At 39.2% G+C, this 15,691-nt stretch overlaps 1 protein-coding gene across 21 annotated transcripts in view; it reads right to left on the bottom strand.

The window, feature by feature from the left end:
- The window catches only part of MICAL2 (microtubule associated monooxygenase, calponin and LIM domain containing 2), a 146,429-nt gene that overhangs the window by 82,880 nt on the left and 47,858 nt on the right, over positions 1-15,691 (bottom strand). For all 21 annotated transcript variants that reach the window (XM_082057594.1, XM_082057595.1, XM_082057593.1 and 18 more), the window contains exons 3-7: positions 5,648-5,855; positions 4,912-5,028; positions 3,735-3,836; positions 1,716-1,871; positions 673-773 (exon numbers count right to left, since the gene is read on the bottom strand). In XM_082057594.1, the coding sequence (XP_081913720.1) occupies positions 673-773; positions 1,716-1,871; positions 3,735-3,836; positions 4,912-5,028; positions 5,648-5,855 (684 nt within the window). The remainder of the gene's footprint in view (positions 1-672; positions 774-1,715; positions 1,872-3,734; positions 3,837-4,911; positions 5,029-5,647; positions 5,856-15,691) is intronic.

The following is a 15,691-nucleotide window of genomic DNA, read 5'->3' as shown; positions in this document are numbered from 1 at the left end:
AAGTGCTTCCTTTGGGAAATTACACTCAGACTGTTTTGGCACCGTCTTACTTTGCAAGAAAAATTGACCTCTCTTGCGTTTCCAGGAAGACAAATTTAAATGGTGCCAAAACACTTTCTAGAAATAAAGGAAAACAAACCCTCACATCTTACAGAAGGAAAAAGGAAAAAAAAAAAAAGAAAAAAAAGGCCTCAAAGTCCCAAGTATCTCTAAAAGTTCAGGCCATCATGTTTATAGCCTCCTTGCATCACATTTCACTTTAGAGAATCGTGCAATTTAGCCTAGGGTACGTTTTAACACTTCCTTATTTGCCTAATAAAACTGGACATAGCTTTGCTAAGTTCTCCTTTAAATAAATGAGGTTTTTATTTTCTGGTGTGATGATGACACCAGGTATTTCTAAGATGAGTCAAGATCCCATTTCAGCCAGTTTCAGAAGGGGCAAATTTAGGAAGTATTGTTTCCAGTTCTCTAAAGAAACTTTGTGCTGAATGGAGGATAAAACAAACAAACAAACAAACAAATCAGAGTAAGATCTCTGTGATCTGAGCTTTCATGAAGTGATCTAGTAAGTCTATAAACACCCTCTATAACATGCAACAACATTTATGCAGATGTTCACACTTATTCTGTGTCAAGTAAATAGAATAGGGTTCCAGCATTTTTACATACACTAATAATGACTCCTTTGTCCAGAAGACTCTGCTTTTTTGCTGTCATGACAAAATAGTGAGTGCTATCTTTGTAGTAAACAATATTCTCCAGGTCAATTCCTGAAAAGAGATAATACATTCGTTATGAAGTACAGTGCACTGTGTCATCTACTAACAACATGTGACTGATCCCCACAGATGTATTTCCTTCTTGGGATACATTCGCTTCCCCAGCTGGGATGAGGCGTTAGTGGAAGAGATGCTCTAAAACAAAACAAAACAGGAGAGGAAACAGGCCTTACCCCACAAGTTTGTCTCAGCATTACTTAAAGTTATTTAGTGTCCTTTTAAGGAGTAACTAGTTGACTATGGCTTTAATCTTCCGAGGTATAAAAGGGGAGCTAAGGGAACTAAGTGCTTTTTAGGTTGCTAGGGCTCCGGCATTGGGTCTAACCACAAGTTTTGGTTTCTATAATAATAATAATCTAACAAAAAAAAAAATCAGCTGTAAATCAAAAACAGAATTGCTTGTACTGACAGTGAATGCAACTATTCTGAAACCCCTTTTCATACAGATGTATTTCACAGTTTATACTCTAAGTATTTATAGCAGATTCCTGTCTAATTCTTTTCAGTTTGTCAGATCTACACATCAAAAAGCAAGAATAAACTCCTCCCAGAAAGGGAAAGGCAGAGCCTTTTTCACAGAGTTTAAGCTGTTCAGTATGTGAACTGATACAAACAAAACAAATCATGTCTTAAGGGAAATGTCTGGGCACTGAAAATGCTCTTCTAAATTTGTTCAACATAGCAGTCATTTTTACAGTTGAGAAAAATTTAAAACAAGCTACGATGTGCCAACGCCCAAGCTAAAAAAAAAATCCCACTGTACCATAAATGGACTCCTCCAGATTCTGACATCAACAGCATTTTATCACTTGTGGGTTTTTTATACAATATATTTAAATTGATGTTAATATGAATAAAAGGGTGGCCTGCCAGATTAAGAGTTCTTGTAATGCAACTTATATTTGGTTGTGGAAAAAATAAGGATGCACCCACCCGTTTCCTCTTTAAGGTCCTGGAAGAACTTCTGATTGAAGATGAAAGCAACGCCACTAATTTCTTCTACCTTGGCTTCTGCAGTTGTATTTCTGTTTATAAAATTGGCAGTGATAGCTATAGCCAACTTCCCACGAAACTCCTTCCTCCTGAAACCTGGGAAGCAAAGAAAAGAATTGAAAACACTGGAAGCTTCACACTGGACTTTCAGGAAGAGTCAGCTCAAGACAGCTCGGTGTCTTCCCTGTGTCCTACACTCCATCAAACAACACGCCAGCAGCAGATTCCATCATTCCCACAAAATTCCCTTAGCTGTAAAGAGTGTTTTCTCCCCACTCCCAGCTGCAAAACTGAAGCTGAACTGCATTTGACATAAAGTCTCAGTGGAAAAAAAACAAACAACCAGGTCTGGAGGGGAACTATAGGAAGAAGTCGAACATGGAAAGAATTTAAGGACAAATGATGACTAAAGAAAAACACACCAGAAACAGACCTGATCAAATGTAGTGGAGGGAAACATTTTTAACATGCTAAACAGCAAATAAGATTTTTGTTATATAGGTGGTAAACAGCTTATGAAAAAACATGCATGAGATGAGCACTCAAAAGCAGCAAAGAAAGATCTGAAAAATAGAAACCTCTATAACAGTGCTTAGGTACACATGATACCAGCTAATGAGGTTTTTCAAAGACATTATTAATATAAGGGTTGAAAAATATTCAGTGGCTTAACTGTTAGATTTCCAAGGTGAGACTGACTGCACAGTTACTCGCTCTGTCCTATCCTCCTCTTTTCACTGAAAAAACCCACTAAGCCACTGTCTTACTGTCACACATATAAGATTTTCCCTCTGCGTACTCCCTTATCTGTGGGTGAAGTGTGAAGTAGGATAAAGGGTCTTTAGAGCATTTCTAGCCAATTGCAGATGACTTCTCAGATAATACATGTATTTTCTAAGAAGAAATAAATCAGCTATGAATTTTTGTCTCTGTGCTTCATGATGTGCTCTCATTGTTTCATCAGGACAAATTTAATATGACAACAGCAGCTTCTGTATGTAAACAGTCTACAGCGCACCAAATATTCCCACAGATCCTGGTACCACAATAACCATCAACATCTCAATAGGGTCTGCAGCTGAGGTAAGAATAATTTCGTTATGCTGATACCTGACTACTTAAACAGTCTTTTATGGGGGATAGCTGGATAATGGTGCTAGGAAATTTGTAATAGAGCATTATGAGGAATTAACTCTAAGCACATTGTGGTTGGCAGATATAAGAATAAGCAGGCAAACTCTGAAGCTAATGAAAACAGGAAATAGTGGGCTTACTGAACTGAAACTAACATGGATATCATTAAAGCTACAAGGGGAATGTATAATGAAGCAACAGGTTTGTTCATGTGAGACAGGAGCAGCTTAGCTAGTGTCTCGCTGAGAAAGCCAGCTCAGGGGGTCTGAATTCCCAGCAGTGGCGCAAATTCATGAAATGGTTGCCCCCTCCCCTCTGCCTTAGAGTTATTTCTTATGTTTGGTATGGTTTCCAAAGTAACTGCTTCTGAAGTTAAGTCACCACTATAAAAAAAAAAAAAAAAAGCAATACCTGTGATGCCTTCATTAAATACCTGACAGTCAGGTTTTGGTCATTAGATCAAACACATAATGCAAATTTACAGCACAACAGCAAAGACTATGCAATTTCTGAACATGTATCTTGTCAGCCTCCTTAAAGTTAAATCATCATATAATTACTTATCTTGAAGCAAGCCCAATGGCATAATGATGCATTTTGTGGGCAATGCAGATACACAGTGCTAAAATCAGTAATGACATCAAAGGTCTTTATTTTGAGCTACAACTTAACAACAAAAGCAGAAGACACCACATAAAAAAAAATAGTTTCCACACAGACTTGAGTGGATTGAAAGGTAACCAGCTGCTTTTTGTTCTCCAACTTTCAGGCCTTCCAAGATATCCTAAAGACCATTATTAAGCCTAAAAGCACAAATTCACCTACCTTCTAATGTGTTCCTGCGGCCATCTGCACCAATAATAACATCAAATTCATACTCTGACAAAGGGTGATCCATGGGGAGAAATTCAGCTCTCCAACCAATCTCTAAAAACACAAAGAAAAATATTTATTTATTCTTCAGTAATACAATGCAGAAGTGATTTCAGAGTCTGAAGAAAGGGCATTGAGATAAATGGTCCGTTTTTCATTCAAATGTAGCTGAATTCTGCCTTGGTCTGATGGAGGGAGTTCTGCTGCAGTCAATGCTACGTCCAGGTTGTATTAACAAAGTGTCGAGCTCATAAAATAACAGTAAAAAAAAAAAAAAATGGAAGCCTTCATTTGGATCTCTTAACACACTAAAATTCTCTCAGTCCCATATAACAAGAATAGGCTTAAGCACTTTGTTCTCACAGAAGCAACCCCACAGTGACTTGAGCAAGACAGTACATGTATGTGGCTACAGCAAGGAAGGGCTGGGCATTAGAAGAAGAAACCTAGTATTCCATCCTCAACACTTTCTAGTTGTCTTCTAAATAGAAATTCAATGGAAGCACTCTCACAAAGCTAATTTTAATCTTTGCATTAACACAAAGCTGATCATGTGAAAATGTTTGTATTGTCCATTTTTAAAAGTTATGCATAGACTTTACTTAAAACAATGCATTTATTCTACTGTCACTATACAACCATTTAAAGAGAGATAGCACAGTATTTTAATTAAAAGAAAAAAATAAATCTTCCTTTATTTTGTTTAAAAATCTTCCATAAGATGGTTGATAAGCCTCTGTGTGCCAGCAGGAGTTATATCAAATGTGAAAGCAAAATGAGGCCCAGGGAGCTTAATCCATCCTCAATATTTATATTATCAATCAAAAATTGTTTTTGCAAGAGGATACCAAAAGGCCACACCAGGCTCCCTACAAAGCCTCAAACACATGCCAGAAGGCATAGTGCAAAACCTCAACTTCTCAGACTGGGTCATATTTTAAGAATTATTGGTGCTCTGTCACAATGATACTTATCATGCCTATGACTACATGTAGCAAATCTAGCTGAGTAAGACAGGCAAAAAACTTCCATTTCTTTAAACAGAATTCAACTACCTTGAATGATTTCACATAATGCCTGACATAAAAAGAAGTTACTGTGAACAGAACTACATGATGAGAAGCAATACTTTGGTTTTCTTGATCTTCAGGAGGTTCCAGGACTTTCACAAATTCTAGATTCACATGGATTTCAACTCCTAGTATAAGTGCAACTTTGAAGAGGATAAGTTGAAGTTGTCGAATACCTGTAGAGAGCAAGTAACAAATGTATATTTAATATGTAGGCAATCACAGCTGCTACCAGCATGCCACCCAACTGATAGTTATTGTCAGCACAAGCATGCAGCATTATTATTTCCCACACTGTAATGAATGCAAGCTTAGGAACCACCACAGGATGTTGCTCTCTTCCATCTCAATTTCCTCTCACAGCACAATCTCATAGGTAATAAAACTAATTTCAGTGAGTTTATTAGAATACATTTTTGGAGCTTTCCTTCTTAATGATATTGTATTTAAAGACTCTGCTAACCAATATGTTGACCGCTTTAGGACAGAAAATTTTACAGCATATTTCCCTGTAAAATATCCCACTTTTGCATGGTTTCTCATTAGATTAAGGCTTGTGTCTACCTTCAATGTACTAGAGTGAATATCAGTAGTCTTCATACTTCTTAATAAAAACCTATTTTTCAAAAAATCCAGACTAATAAAAAAGCTGCTCTATAATTTGTACAATTGCCATTTTGCCTTCTTGCATGTCCCAGGCAGGTGAGCTTTCCGCCAAATGAAGAAAGTCTCCATTCATCTTCTGACCTCAACACAACCCTTATCTGAACAGTGCCCGTGCCCTCAGATACTTACTGATGTGATCAATAGATCCTGCACAGAATTTTCCATAAAATTTCTTTGCTCCCAGTCCCCGAAGGTCGTGGATTGTAAATGGCCAGAGATGCAAGACATTGTTCCTTGAAAAAGTGTCCCGCTTCTCCACAACGACGACTTTGGCTCCCAGGAAGGCAAGTTCTATGGCAGTCCGCAAGCCACATGGGCCACCTCCAATAATTAAACACTAGAAGAGAAAAGAAGGAGCCTTACACAGGGTTTTGTATTGACTTCCACATAGTTTCTAACTTACTCTATTCGTACAACTTGATATTCAACTGGACTTACGCTACCGAGAGTGTATTAAGTCATCTATTTAAATCAATAAATATTCAAATTTTGGTTGCATGTGGTGTTCAGTCAACTTACACAAGGGGACAAACTGTGCTTCACACAGACATAAAAGCATCTGATAAAAAGATGTAACTAACAGAAGAAACAGCAAAAAGCCAAACACTTTTGAGCATCTGCTTGTACATTTCTATCTCACTCACATTTAGTGTTTCAGAAGTGCTTGCAGTAAACAGGACTGCAGCTACATAAAAGGGAGGGGAAAGGAAATAGGTAGGCTTGGTGTAGGCTTCTTTTTGTTTTAGAGAGGAAATTGGTGTACATTTGCTAGGCTTGTTAGACAAATCTATGATAAGCCAGTAATCTTGCAGTATCAGTTACTCTCTCTTTCAAGCGAGGGCATATCCTGAATATAACAGCCAGTTCACAGCTGCAGTAACACAAGGCATGTCAAGGGGAGTCAGGGAACTCGGCCTCTCCTATTCCATTTCACCCAGTGGTCAACACCCTCACCTTCAGGGCAAGCACATTCTAGAAGCTTAAGCCTAAGTCTGGGCATCGTCAGAAAAACCGCTTCAGAAACCATGACAGAGAATTCTCACCCAAATTTTAGTTGACAGCTGTAAGTTTTCACAGACTAACAATCAAAGGATTTCCAACAAGCAAATTAATTAAAACCCAACCATATTTAATGCTTACATTTTCCCCGATTACTAAAAAACTATTAGAAACAGCCTTATAGCCAGACAACATTGTTGTTCCATGCATCCCCCAAAACCCACCGTCCCACAGTCCCCCCCAGACCTCACAGACCCCAGGGCCCCAGTTCAGAGCCTGGGCTCGAGCAGGGGGGTGAGGTGGGCTGGAGCGGAGCCGCACTGCAAACCCAAACCCATTATCTCACAGGCCAGACATGCTCCTGTGCGTCCCGCACACATAGCCAGACAGTGATTACAGTTTCAAAGCAAGCACGGACTGTATCTGGAGACTCGTTGGATAAGAGTCTGGTTCCCATTACATTTTAGTTTCATAAAATAGGGTCATTTATTTAGTTTGGTTCGTTCTGTGATTTGTTTTCAGATTTAACAACTTAAGCAAAAATTATCTGGTACTGACTTTTGTCCATTATTTTTGTCCAACCCAATAGTAAAAGTGCAATTTTTTAAAAAATTGAATAAAACCTTCAAATAAATTCCCATTGAAGGAAGAGCTCCTCTGAGGTGCTTTTGCTTTGCTTTAGGCAAGTGTTTGTTAACTAGAGATATTAACAAAGTTAGGTTTTTGCATTAGCCACTTGGCTTTCTTCCTCCTAAAAGAACATATTTAATTCATAATTTCACAAGAAGACTCCTCGCTGCATGCTAAATATTAAGTAAACATCAACAGATGTAATTATATAAAGGAAGACAATGGAGTGCAGATGTTCTCCTGACTGCGGAGGATCTCTGGTGGAGTGTGGGTCTGCTCTGCTCTGCACATGCTTGTTGTGATCAACATGGGAGCTTTGAGCTCTGACAAGTGACTGACTTGTCTTCACAGCTACACAGTTGTCTGGTCATGTTTAGCAAGCAGTTAGAAACCTTTTACAAATAAAGACCATACACGGCTTGATATGGTGGGGTTGTTTTTTTGGCTAACAAGCTATATCATATACAAATAAATGCAACTTTAAATCTCAAAAGACTGGGGTTTTTTTAGTTATAGTGGATCCTGCCAAGTAATAAAACCCACACAGAAAACACTATTAGTTCCTCCTGATGGTCTGCAACACAGTATGTTAAAATTTTAAGGAGGCTTCTGCTCTCTCCCCTCCTGCTATCACCATTGACAAAATATCTTCCTAATTGCCTAGAGACACTGTGAAAAATGATTGTATATTTGCTATCAGCCATGGTTACCTTCCATAAACAAATTTATCTATGTCTCAGAGCTATTTGATTTATTAAGGAGGCTTCCTGCTAGTGTAGAGCTTATTCTTGGCAATTTGTCATCTTTTTTCTTTTTTTTAAACTTCTGGGGTCAAAACCAGCACAAAACCCTTGCAAAGGTAATTCCTACCTTTACAAAGTAAGGAAAGGGACCATACCACTGTGCTGTCCCTGCCCTCCCTCCCCAGCTTTGTTGCAAACAAAGTCACAGAAAAAATCTGTTTGCAGTCAGCCTGGAACAAACCTTGAACAGCTTCATATTTCCAGCTCCTGGTACCCCAGTCTTCTGGCTCATCAGGGCCTGCTTAGAAATTAATTTCTTGCAATTTAACACAGATTGTGACAACTCACATCACATAAGGAAGGCTTGAATAATCAATCCTGAAATCTAACAAACATTAACTGTTTCTTGACACCCACATGGCCATTTACAGCTCGACTGTCTTCTAATGGTGCCAGATCTTCTCCTAAAAAGGTAAAGGGCAACTTGACTTTTCAAAGCATCTTATTCAAATTAATCCAAGTAACACTTGCTGAGGAGAACTGACAAGGAGCTTTTGCATATTTCTTGTTCAGGCTGGAAACAAATGGAAAAAGACTTTTATAGATTACAGGGCAGCTTATCCAAGAACAAAATCATGACCAGACCTCTGTGACCTGCCTGAAGTATGAGTATCACGTTAGATGTTATATCCTGTTTTACTACCGAGAGTATACCATGTCAGTGCAAGAGAGGAGGCATTTTTCTCAGTGAAAACCTCAAAGGGCTGATCTTCTGCCTGCAAATGAATGTAAATGCTTCCTCTCAAATGAGACTCTTCATGAAATCTAATACACTCCCCATAACGGCACCTACATTACACAAAGAAAGAAGCAGGCAAAAGTACAGAAAGAATAAGTGAGGAGGGAGGAAACATCACAGTTATGCATTCATGTGGCAGATTAAAGCATGAGATTTTAAAATGCCAAGTTTCCTCCTTTCTCCTTCATGAAAATAATTCATCTTTGCACGTATTTCATCCAGACATCTTACAAATGCTTTAAATATTCAGCACGCATCTTCTAGAAGAGGAACCGCACACAGTGGGTGCCAGACACCCCGCACACACCTGGACAGTGGCTTGTCCTGGACAAGCACCCCTGGGCTCCATCGCCTCAGCAACGGGACCAGGGAAAGTTACATACATTGAATTTGCAAACTCCAGCTACTCAGCGACTGGCAGTACCAAAGAGACTGTCCATTAGCACTAACTCCTGCAAGTAATGGTCACAAGTACTTTCCATGAGAATTCTACCTGAGCTAAATTCATCTACTCTCCTTACAAATATCCTGGATATTAATGATACTAATTACGGGATGATGAATGAACTATCGTGATGAATGCAGATGCAAAAATGAACATTTTACAGTTATGACATGTTAGCATAAGTAAATGCACATCTGGTTTGAGTTAAACTTCTGCAAGAGCATTTTTAAGAATACCAGTTACAAAATTCCCATTGAAGAGGACTAATGCAAGTTTACAGGCCAGTAATAGTTTCCTAGTGACACACTTAAGACTATTTCAGTTTAAAATTATTAAGTACAGCACGGCAATTCTTGTTCTTCAAAATAGAACACTAATAAGTCCATGCATATTTTATAGAAGTAGTATACTTAAGCTGTTGAGTTAATACTATGTTTCTACTATACTGTTAAAATGTACTGTACTTTTCCCTAAAAGACAATTATTTGTTTCTGTATAAATCTTGTCCCACACTATACCCAAGCACACTACTCATTGCATTACTTATCTTCAGACTGAAATAGAGCAGAAACTTCATGTATTTTTTTTCTCCTCAAGTACAATTAAAAGATATCAGAAAGTTTCACTTGTAATAATATAAACACACACAGCATTTGTTAAGTCCCATAAGCTTGATTCTACTCAACGGTCAATCTGACTGTAAGAGATGCTACTTTCTCTCTATGGGTAGATTTAAGAATGGCAGTGTCTTGAGAATCTCCAGAAAATGTTTCAACACCGACTAAGAGCCCTTGGTGCTGAGCTAAATGGTAGCACAAGGTACCTCTCCAAAAGCAGAATGACTTTTGTGCCATGTGCAGGTTTTCGATATGATCTCCCGTACATGATGTACAAATATATGACTTACAAAATAGAAGGAGAGGAAAGGGAGAAAGGGATGCGAAGTAAAGGCCTCTTGCAATCCCTCACGTCCCCCACTATTAAATCTGCAGCCTATGAATCCAGCCACCTATATCCCTTTCTGGAAAAACCATATGCAGCTTAACAGCTGAGAATTTGCGGAACGCCTCCATTGGTCTTCATGCAGTAAACTTACAGAAACAACTGAAGTTTTGAGAGAAAGGGGCAGAGAGCAAGAATACTAGCACTATGTTTAACAAAAAAAACCAAAAACAAAAACAAAGTAACACTCTGCAATGACCTAGTCACAGAAATCTCATCCATTTTAACAATTTAAAGGCAGAATCTTCTCATTTACCTTGAAAAATGTAAAAAAAAAAAGTGAGCTCTTGGCATTTATATGCTGACAGTGAAGCAGTCTACAAGTAGCATGTGGGTGGTGGATGCAATCAAACAGCATCTCTTTGCACAGTTATGAATAGACCAGGTCTGTTGCACCTCGATGCATTACACTGTTATCGTCCAACTCTGAATCTCTCACTGCTCTCCCGCCCAAAGTACTCAACCGTTAAAATTACTCCTGGAAAACAAACAAATGTTCAGTTATGATGTACTCCCTGTATGGTCTTGGGATGAAGATGGAAGTTACAGTCACTCCAGGAATTCAAGATTTTCTTATTTCTGCCTTTCATTTGTTTTGGAGGTGAAAAAGAAGAGACTCCTTCTTGACAGCAACTGGATAGACACAGAGACATCCTTCTTTGTCCTAGGGCATGCCAGGTCAGAAGTACCACTTCCACTCCTCAGTGGAAACACACATACATACTAGTGAAAAAATAACGCACATCGTCTGCCTAGATTATTTAACTTCCTTTAGCTTATATGTAATATTTACCCAGACTACCACTTTGAATTCAAAACCTATAGGAATAGCTCTTGCTATGAGAAAGGAGCATCAAGGGGTGGCTTTCCCCACGCATGGCGCTGTAGGTGTCCCCGGTGGCTGTGGGCCACGCAGTGGTAAGGGGCTCTGCCCGCACCTAGACAGCCCACAGGACACAGAAGGACAGAAGACTTTGCCTTTGCATGGCAAACCCTCTGCCATCGCTTGCTCTGGGCCTCGGGTGTGTTCATTTCCACAGTCACCAGATCTGGGACTTCACACCAGCCCTGGCCGTTGTACAATGTCCAAAGTGACAGGGATGCACCAAGGATTCATTTGACTGATTCCACAGGATCACAGCCTGCATGGATTTGGGCAAGTGTTTATTCGTGATAGCGCTAACTGTGACGCAACACGAGATAGGCAGGAAATGTAATGAAACAACACATTTTCTGGATCAGCAACGACTGTTTCCCTGGAAAGGCTCCAAAGAGAAACAGCTGCATAAGCAGCTCAGGCAGGCGGCTACCAGAAGCTGCAGGGGGAAGCTCTCTCCACCACAATGCTTTTCACTTCATCCCTTTTACTAGACATGAAAATGCTTCTGGCAAAAATAGGACTGCTCAGTAGGACATTCCTGACTTACTGACTTACAGTTCATCTCACATTTGTAGTCTCAGATTTTATCACAAATTCACTGACAGCCACTGAATACAACAGTGCAGTCAAATGTACTCTGAATCCACAGAATAGCCGGTACAATTTTTAAAGTTTGAAACATTGTAATTGAAGCCACTGAAAAATAAAATTACATATGCCACTTCAGACAATGTTAAAAATGTCAAGAGCTAAAACTTTAAGGAAAAAAAAAAAAAAAAAGGTTAAGCTCATAATAGGCACAATACATTTTCTCAGTCTAAAATGCAAGTCTAGTCTTGCTACAGCCCCGGTCCTACCAAAGCACTTCAACACATGGTTGTTCCCCTAAACTCAGCAACCCTGTTCAGGCACTCGCTGCTTCTCTAGACAAAGGCCCCCATACAAAGTGCTCTTCATCTCCTTTCCTACACAGCAGGCCAGTCACTGGCACCAATGAAGGACGAGTCGCTATAAGATGGCTCAGGTACTAGACACATTAGAGCTACGGGAGCCCAGTGCTCTCTTGACAGTACCATGCCCTACATCACGTGAGATGCTTGCCCTTGTTGCCTGCTGCTGACTTGTTGAGTATTACCATACCTATAGAACCAGTTTTGCTAAAAGGCAAATAGAACATGACCCTATCAAGAACACTGATGATAACTGCAGCTAAATATGACAGTGATTTGGAAGGTGTCCATTCACCTACATACATATACAGAAAAGGGACCTTGCTGACCTAAAACAAGAATTCTTTTCTTCTTTTTTAGAAAGAGGCCAGATACTTCCACAAATACCCAAAATTTCTGTGGTGAACAGATTTGTACTACATGCAGACATTAAAAGAAAAAAAAATTCTTCTGTCAAGTGAAGGGGAAGAAAAGGTGTAAGAGCTAATTAAACTCACCCTACAAAAATTAAGTACTCTTTAAAAGCATGTTTTCCTTTATTATACTATGTTTTATGAGCTCCTTATAAAATTAGTAAGATTAAAAATGTTTCATTTGACAAAAATAGTATTCAGTTAAATATATTTTAATGAGAGTTCCTAACTCTCCAAAGGGTTATGTGAACACTACTTAAATGTACTACAGACAGTTACAAAATCTACCTTAAAATATTATTAAGACTAGCTGGATCTTGCTGAGCAGACATTTTTGGAGTGTGAACACCACACAAATAGCACTGTTGGGGAAGTTCAAAGACAGCTGGGAACAGCAAGGCTCACGCACCCCAAATTGCCACCACTGGCAGCAACAAAACCCTGCCCTGGTGCAGGAAACGCAACACGGGTCCATCCCACCAGCATTTCACCCTTTGTACCCCCAGCTGCGCACCTCAGAAATATGCAGGGTTGTCATCTCCTGCCAAAAGCACCTGTATCAACAATTGGCAAAAACAAAGACGTTGCTGTTTTTCTTTTTAAAAGACTGTAACATGGATTTGAAGCTCCCTAATCTAGGCTGACTTTGCCCAAAGAGCTTTCCCCAGCACCGCGCCCTGCAGCTGCTGCACTCGCAGCTGGACACGGCACAATCCAGGGATCAGAGGATCTATCTTTATTGCCCTCCTGTTTTATTGGGTCAAAATGCCAGAAGTGAAACATTAGTACATTTATTGCATTCATTTGGCTCATCTTTACTGGGATTTTTTTCTCTTTTTTGGAAGATAAGCTTCTGCATGGAAAAAAAAACCACGTGCCTTCATTTTTCCTGGATGAATTTGGACACACTTGTCCATCCACCCTCTCTGTCTCTGAGATATATGTACTAATATTAGACTGGCATATAAAAACCTTTCCATAGTTTGAAATCAAAACAATGGTATGAAAGACATCTGAAACTTGTAGCCTGCTATGCAACACATTAAAGAAAGGCTGTATACATTCAGCGTGCAAGAAGGTCAAAAGTTACTCTGTTGGTGCACCAAAGCTGTTGTGACTTTGATTTTTGGAGGTTTTTCTGAAGACCTCTCCCAGCTGGCATTGGTCATATTTTAAATACGTTGCCTTGATCTCAGAGCTTTTATAATAATTAAAAAAAATGCAAGTAGACACGATACAGAAAAGTATCTCTAGAAACTTTCAGTTCCCCTGCACAACAGTTACAGTTATCTGAAGAAAACCCACACATCATCTGACAAGAAATGTTATACTATTTCAAATAAACAGATTATCCACCAGGAATCAGGCAAGCGCTTTAATCCAAAAATCTCCTCAAATAAAGTAAAAAATAAACCCTCTAACATCCTTTGAAATTAAGAGCTTATTTGCTGTTTTCTTACCTGTCATTCACTGTAATCAAAACGGGGGGAAAAAACCACACCCCCAAACCAGAAGAGACTGGTTTATTTGCTTTTTTTCTGGCCAGTTGCTTAAACAATCAAAATGAAACAAGATAAACCTTGCAGAAAGAATGTTGCCTGACTATCCCAGTTATGAATATGGTTGGCAGCACATAAGTACCTTGCCTTTTTTTTGTAGGCTTATGCCTGTCATACTGAGATAATGCTTTAAGGCTATCCCTTAAAACTTAGCAAAACAAACCCAAAACAAACCCATGAAACAAAACAATTAGTCCAGAAATGAAGAACTGTTGGACAGAGATGAAGAAAGGAAAGCATGAAGAGTCAACTCCAAGCAGAGCAGAGACTAAGCAGAGACCAAGCCCCGAGTCTCGGGAGCCTGGAGAGGAATGACGCTCATGAGACTGTGATTGCAAGAGAATAATTAATCCTCTACATGGTTTCAGGATCAGGGACTGATCAGCCAGTAACCAGCCAGTAGAGAACTTGTCGACAGACCCAGAGGAAGGGATTTCTCATGCTTTATGGCATGCAAAGCATGCAGACAAGTTGGTCAACAACCATGGCTTTGCCACAGGAAGAAATTGGTAATATGGTTTAAAAAAAAAAAAAAGAAAAATAGCACTGTTGCTACAGCCTCGTCTGTCTACAGCAATATTACACTGAATCTAAAATTTTTAACTAAACAACAATTACAATAAACTAACAAATCAGCTAAGCTTCCACTTATAAACTGGCTTTTAGAGTGGTGAGTAAAGCTATTCCAAGGTCATTTCACAGAATATTTTAAAAATATGTTCCAAAATACATTTTCCTATTAGGCGAATTTTAACCAACATCCAATTAAGACTTGGCTTTTAGAAGCTGGCACTAGGTAAGTGAGCTCACACAGAACCAGCCATCAGGTCAGAGTCAGAATCCAGCTTTTAAACCTATTATTTATTTATTTTTGAAGAGCTGAATCATTTAATCGCATCGTTTCTAACTTTCCTAAGCAGAATGACACTACAGCAGTGTACAGCAGCTCTAGCTGAGCTCAAATGCAATGCTGTACAAGAAGGCAGCAATTTGGGGCTCCCGGGGTCTATCTTCTTCCAGCTCATCACACAATCTTCAAAGCCACTGCAGTTCCAGTGCTCACACTCACAGCCACTTAACCACTAGAGCCAAATACAGCTTCAAAGAGTAACAACCTGAATTTATTCTTTTTTTCAGTTTATTTAACTGGTCTCTGGCACATACCAGTTTGCTAGAGGTAGACAATGCTTTTACTTTTTACATGTTTATTTACAATTTGAAAACACTAGGCATTGACCAGCCAGCACCTCTTAGCTATATGGCACTCAATAGTGTCAACAAGCAAAATGGACATGAACAGCTCAAACAATTAGAAACTGTATCTTTAGTGTAACATTTTTCGGAAGGTTTCTGATAGCAGGGCAAGTTAACAGCACTCATACAGAACCAACAGACCAGGCTGCTGGCAGCATACTGCACAGTGAAAATCAGATTTTGACACGTCTAGTTCTTATTTCCAAAATCTTTTTGGTTGAAAACAAAGAAGGTACGTAAAGAGTCCTTATTACTGAAGGAGGGAGTCTTGCAAAATAAAAGTAAATATAAAAAAGGTGAAAAAATATGAAAAGGAACGTGCTTGTGGCAGAGTTGACGACGTAACATTTGGCACCAAGTTGCACATCACGAGGTGTAACAGTCTCTTTTACACCAGCATCCTACAGAACAGAAGTGAGACAAACATTCGGAGAAGATCAGTGTTTATTTACACAGACACGTAGTAATGACTCTGTTTTCACATTCCAGCCAGGGTGAA

This window comes from Streptopelia decaocto (genome assembly GCF_964273445.1).
Source record: "Streptopelia decaocto genome assembly, chromosome: 7".
Lineage (NCBI taxonomy): Eukaryota > Metazoa > Chordata > Aves > Columbiformes > Columbidae > Streptopelia > Streptopelia decaocto.
Note: the sequence above shows the minus strand (reverse complement) of the source record. Positions and strands in the feature narration are given on the sequence as shown.